This window comes from Aegilops tauschii, chromosome 5 (genome assembly GCF_002575655.3).
Source record: "Aegilops tauschii subsp. strangulata cultivar AL8/78 chromosome 5, Aet v6.0, whole genome shotgun sequence".
Classification (NCBI taxonomy): domain Eukaryota; kingdom Viridiplantae; phylum Streptophyta; class Magnoliopsida; order Poales; family Poaceae; genus Aegilops; species Aegilops tauschii.
This window is the reverse complement of record NC_053039.3, coordinates 31,119,395-31,125,549: the sequence shown is the minus strand read 5'-3', so window position 1 is coordinate 31,125,549 and position 6,155 is coordinate 31,119,395. Positions and strand designations below refer to the sequence as shown.

Sequence of the window (6,155 nt, the reverse complement as noted above, 5' to 3'; positions counted from 1 at the left end):
GGAATTGGATAAGCAGGAGACTTGCAGAACGGGAGATCTCCACCGGCACGTTACGCTGAACAATATATCAAAGTCATAGTAGCTACTAGTAGAAGTAGTAAGAATGAAGCTAAGCTAGGTGCGAGTGGATCGACGTGGGCTCACCGTAAGTAGTATAGCTCTTAGATAGAACCACTTGCAAATGGATCGCTAGGCACGTAACGTTGCATGCTTAAGCGCCTGCGCGCATAAAAGACGTTACCCGTTGCCTAAGGCGAGCCTACTTACACAGACAGATTTAGAAGGTACTTACGTACCAGGGGATGGCTGGCGACTGGTCCTCATCGTCGTCGACGGCCGCAGTGCCGGCGGCCAAGGGCGTGGAGAGAAGGCTGGCTCGGCACCACCAGGCCGTGGTCGGCTTCCTGCTGGGTTTCTTCGTCAGCGTCGTGCTCTACACCACGGTGTCCGGCCTGCTCCGGTTCACCAATACCCTTGGTTAGTATACTTGGTAGTGGTAACCTTCTTCTACTACTATCTCAGTTATCTAAATTCCTGCGTGCGGTTCTCAGTCATACAAGAGCGTACGTACGTGTTAGAGTACCACTTTTCTTTTAGAAATAAGACACCCAAAGAGCATCTTGATTTGGTAATTATTAAAAAAAATAGTGTTTATTGGTTAAAATGCTAATGTGTGTTTCGAGATGGATGCACGATATTAGTCATAACGTACAAGAGGAGTGCTTTTTTTCTTCTTTGCGGTGAAAAAAACTTCACCGCAAACTCCACTATCTCATCAGGTCCTTTCATGAGCCATACAACAGTTCTGGGACCTGATCTACCCATCTGCCAGTAGCCTATGGCTGACAACATTTTGTTGGCGACGTACATGCTTTATTGCATGTTCCTGGTTAAGTCCGAGGAGCAGTTTATGTGTACATATAATGCTAATTATACTTTGAATGACTAAAAGTAGCTGTGCTATTTGTGCTCGGATTTCGGGAGCCACAGGAAAATATCATACACTTGCCAACCCATCAACACTGGGTGCACTGCGTTTGGCTAAGGTGATGCCCCCAAAAGTCACACACTCACGGAGCCTAAGACCGTTACAGTCAGACCTACCGGATCCGGTCCTCTAAACGTCCGCAGACGCGCCCCCTCTCCCACAACACACACTGACTGTGAAATTTACGAAATAGTTGTAGTGTTTGCGATAAATATTACGTGATGGCGGGACCGCATATTTGGCACGGAGCGCTTCCCCAAGATGCAAAACGCGCACTTCCTGCTCCCACGTGCCCCCTTTTGAGCATGTCCATGTGTGAGGCGTGACACCCCCTGCTTTTTATTTCTTTTTGGCTTCATTTTTATTCTTCAAAATAATTAGGGATTTTCAAATAGCTCCAAATTTCTGAAGTATTACGAATTTTGAAAAAAATTGTTCAAGAATCATAAAATGTGCATGAATTCAAAAAAATGTTCATGATTAAAAAATGGAGGGGAAACCATAAAATGTCCACGGATTCAAAAAATGTTAGCATATTAATAAAATTTTCGCGATTAAAAATATATAATTGAGAAATAAAATAATGTTCATGATTTTGAAAAAGTCCGCATATTCAAAATATGTTGATGAATTTCAACAAAATATTCATGTATTTAAAAAAACTAATTTTGAGTTCACTAAGAATGCACCACATATAGCCACGTCATTTTTCTGGAACAACTACTTTTCAGTTCCCATGCAATCCGCTAGCTCCAAATCTAACTACCTATCGAGGACAAAAGTTTTTGTTTTTTTTGCGGAATAGCTCGTACTAAAGTTACCGCTGAGCAGTACCCTAAAACAAGCTAGAAGATTCACTCAGAGTGTTTGCTACTCCCTCCATTGAAAAATAATTGAAGTTCTATGATTGTCTTATAAGTCAAACTTCATTAAGTTGACCACGTCTATATAAAAATACATAAATATTTATAACACCAAATTTGCTTCATTATTATGAAATATATTTCCATGAATCTTTAGAACTTTTTCTATAGATTTGGTCAAACTTTAAAAAGTTTCACTTCGGACAATTCTTGAATTTCTATTATTTCGAATCGGAGGAAGTACTCTCAAAACGAGACCATCCACTTCCTTTTAGATTTGTAACATCTATTTATTTATGAAATTCTTCATAGTAATATGCTTGTTTCTTTGTATGTTCAGTCATTCTGCAGCCCACGTCGGGCGAGCGTACCGAACAAAGTGCCATGACTGCTCCTCCTCTAGTGTTGTCGACACCTAATCATTCTACTGAAGGTATATTAATTACTACTATGCGTCTCGCTATACTCTGATTTAGCATATGTACTGGTAGGTGACAGATATGTGTACGACCATACAGTTTTAGAGAGAGTATGGTTAAACTAAAATATATATATCATTGCATCTATTATGCTACATAGTTTCACAATTTTGTAGATGTAGGTATGTTTTTCTATAAATTTGGTCAAAATTGACTTCTGAAAAAAATGCATTTTATTATGAAAATACTTCCTTAGAAAGAGATCATCTGTGTCCTTGTTACACAGTTCCATGTGCACACACTTTTTGTTACACTAATCTAGCTATATATGTTTCAAAATATATACATTTTATTAGTGCATACTAATTGTATGTTTATTCTGGCTATATATGTTTTAAGATTGAATATTTAAGAGCAGCCCCCGCTCCACCTTGTAATATACCTTAATCATGATACCTAAGCAAAAATCTGACATGGCACCCTATTTAATGAGAAAAACGAGAATTACCATATCTTAATCTAGCTATAGCTCTTAGCGCCAAAACAAAGATAACAAATAACTTTTCTCTCTCACAAAACACATTGAAATGAGAATTTTTTTCTAATACAATCCATTGTAGGACCTATATCTAAAGATCTATCTAATGCATATATGTGTGTGTGTGTGTCGGTAACACTATTCATCACTCGGGGTGCAGAATAAGTTATTCTTCACCCGATGTAATCTTACGGTCATTTCATAAATAAATTATGTTCGAAATATGAATATTACATTCATATTGATTCACTACGTAAAATTTGGCATAAGAAAAACAAAAATATAGGTCATAAGATCGGAAAATTTACATTTTATGTATATTTAACACTATGATATTACGTTTGTAATTTTACGTAACATAAAATATTTTTACGATGATTATATATTTTCTTACGTTCTCTTTTTGCGTACGAAATAAGAAAAATGTATGAAATGTAAAATACGGTGAATTGATGTCAAAATAAAGGAGGTGGGGGGGAGGGGGGTGAAGAATAACTATTCCTCACCCAGGGTGAGATATACTAGTAATGCACTGGAATGCCCTAAGGCCAAGTAATTCTGTTGTGGATTGATGTATACTAACATTGACAGCGGCAGTGCATGACATAGAAAATGGGCAGAAGGATGAGGTAACCAAGACGATGGGGAAAGAACGTATCGAAGACAAAAACTTAGTAGATGGGACCGACATGAGTACAAAAACTGATAACTCATCTGTGTTTTTTTTTCTCTTTTTTTGAGGGTGCATCTATGGTTTATGTTGGAATAATTACTTTCTTGATCCTATGTTGACATAATTATTATTTTTGTTAGTATGCTCTAGTCTCTTGCGGTTATTTTTTACTTATTTATGACCTGATTAAATTAATGTATTAATTCAGGTAACGTGCAAGTGCATAGCACAGACCAGTTAGGCCGAACAGTAAACGATGCTAGTGGCAAGTTGGATGAAGAGCTCATTCGGCAAGAACTCGATCAACACGGTGATGAGAATAATGGAAGCAACGTCACACGTGGTTAGCTCGTTTTAACATTGAACGCCTTGTACTATACCTTGATCATGATACCTAAGAAAAAAAAAGTGATGTAGCATCCTATTTAGTGAGAAAAACGAGAGTTACCACATCTTAATCTATCTATAGCTCCTAGTAGCGTCAAAACAAATGTCACTACTTCTTACGTCTCATAATATAAGAGCGTTTTTAACACTACAGTATTGTTTTCTCTCACAGAATACATTTAAATGAGACTTTTCCAGATACAATCCATTGTAGGAGCTATATCTAAATACCAACCAAATGCGTATATATAACTTAAGGTATAGTAATGCACTGGAATGCCCTAAGGCCAAGTAATTCTGCGTATTTTGCTTTGTGGATTGATGTATATACTAACATTGACAGCAGCAGTGCATGACATAGGAGATGGGCAGAAGGACGAGGTAACCAAGACGATGGGGAAAGAACGTATCGAAGACAAAAACTTAGTAGATGGGACCGACATGAATAATAAAACTGGTAACTCATCCGTAGTTATTTCTTCTTTAAGGTGCATTTTTTTCCGAGTATGCAAGTTAATGTATTAATTCAGGTAACGTGCAAGTGCATAGCACAGACCAGTTAGGTCAAACAGCAAATGATGCTAGCGGCAAGTTGGAGGAAGAGCTCATTCGGCAAGAACTCGATCAAGACGGTGATGGGAATAATAGAAGCAACGTCAAACATGGTTAGCTTGCTTCCGCAAGAGACTCACTTCCCTTCATATGTCATTTCATTCCATTCATCTTCTGAATTAGGTGCTCCAGGCAAGCCCATCTGCGACCTGTCGGACCCTAGGTATGCCATCTGCGAGATCTCTGGGGACGCCCGTGCCATCGGCGCCAACTGTACTGTCTTCCATGTCCCGCCTGCCGATGAGCGCGGCTCTGACGGCCTGGAATGGGCCATCAGGGACCAGTCTCGCAAGGACCTCGGATACATCAACAAGGTGAATGTCAAGACCCTGAGCGCCGCCCAGTCGCTGGTGGCGCCGGAGTGCACCTCCCGGCACGCTGTCCCGGCCATTGTGTTCGCCATGAACGGGCTCACGTCCAACCCATGGCACGACTTCAGCGACGTTCTGATCCCGCTCTTCATCACCACTCGCGCCTATGATGGCGAGATCCAGTTCCTCGTCACCGATCTCCGGCCGTGGTTTGTGGACAAGTACCACCTCATCCTCACCAACCTGTCACGCTACGACATCATCGACTTCAACAAGGACACTGGTGTCCGGTGCTACCCACACATCATAGTCGGCCTACGCAGCCACGGCGACCTCAGCATTGACCCGGCCCGCGCGCCGCACAACTACACAATGCTGGACTTCCGCATGTACATCCGAGACGTCTTCTCACTGCCGCCGGAAGGCCAAGGAATCCCGTACAAGGAGACTAACAAGAAGAACAAAAACGGTGGCACTAGCACGGAGGAACAAAAGCCGCGCCTCATGCTCATCAACCGCGCCGGGATCAGGAAGTTCGTCAACCTTCCAGAGATCTCCGCGGCGGTGCAGGCCGCCGGGTTCGAGGTGCTGGTCGTGGAGCCGCTCCGTGACATGAGCCTCGAGGATTTCTCTCGGCAGGTGGACTCATGCGACGTGCTGATGGGAGCGCACGGGGCCGCGCTCACAAGCTTCTTCTTCCTCCGCACCAACGCGGTCATGCTACAGGTGGTGCCATGGGGCTTAGAGAGGGAGGCCATGAGTTACTTCGGCGTGCATGCCAAGAACATGATGTTGCAGGACATCGAGTACAGCATCACCGTCGAGGAGAGCACGCTGTATGAGAAGTATGGCAAATACCACCTGGCGGTACGTGACCCAGAGGCCCTACGTAAGCAGGGGTGGCAGTTGTTAAGGCAGTACTTGTGGGACGAGCAGGACATCAGGCTCAACGTCACCAGATTTTCTTTGACTCTACACCAGCTGCTTCGAACGCTCGGTGAATAGAGGATAGGAAAGACTACTAGTAGTAGATTACAAGAAGGTTAAAATAACAAATTTGCTCATTTTCAAAACAGTAACTTGTGCCTACTGGAATTCTGGTGTCCGGTGTAATATGCTTCAAGCTTCCGAAATAAAGCACTCGGCAAAATATATGCAAAACATATAGTATGACAAGATGGACTTTACTAATTGTTTACGGACTGTTTATTTTGAGAAAAACACACTTTACACACTAGAACTAATGGCCGAGTTCAATTTGCAACTCCCAGTGTCAAAATTTGTTAGGACTTGAAAAGGGGGTTATCTCAAGAGTTTTTTGATGGTTTAGTATAAATATATGGAGAGATAACTGGTTGCCTAGG

General features: G+C 41.9%; 1 protein-coding gene across 1 annotated transcript; it reads left to right on the top strand.

The window, feature by feature from the left end:
* The first annotated feature begins 302 nt into the window (after positions 1-302).
* LOC109768277 (beta-1,2-xylosyltransferase XYXT1-like) lies at positions 303-5,796 on the top strand. Its single transcript, XM_073498768.1, has 5 exons — positions 303-477; positions 3,690-3,824; positions 4,155-4,325; positions 4,399-4,530; positions 4,598-5,796. The coding sequence occupies exons 1-5, from the start codon at positions 303-305 to the stop codon at positions 5,794-5,796; spliced, it is 1,812 nt and encodes a 603-aa protein (XP_073354869.1).
* Positions 5,797-6,155: the final 359 nt, after the last annotated feature.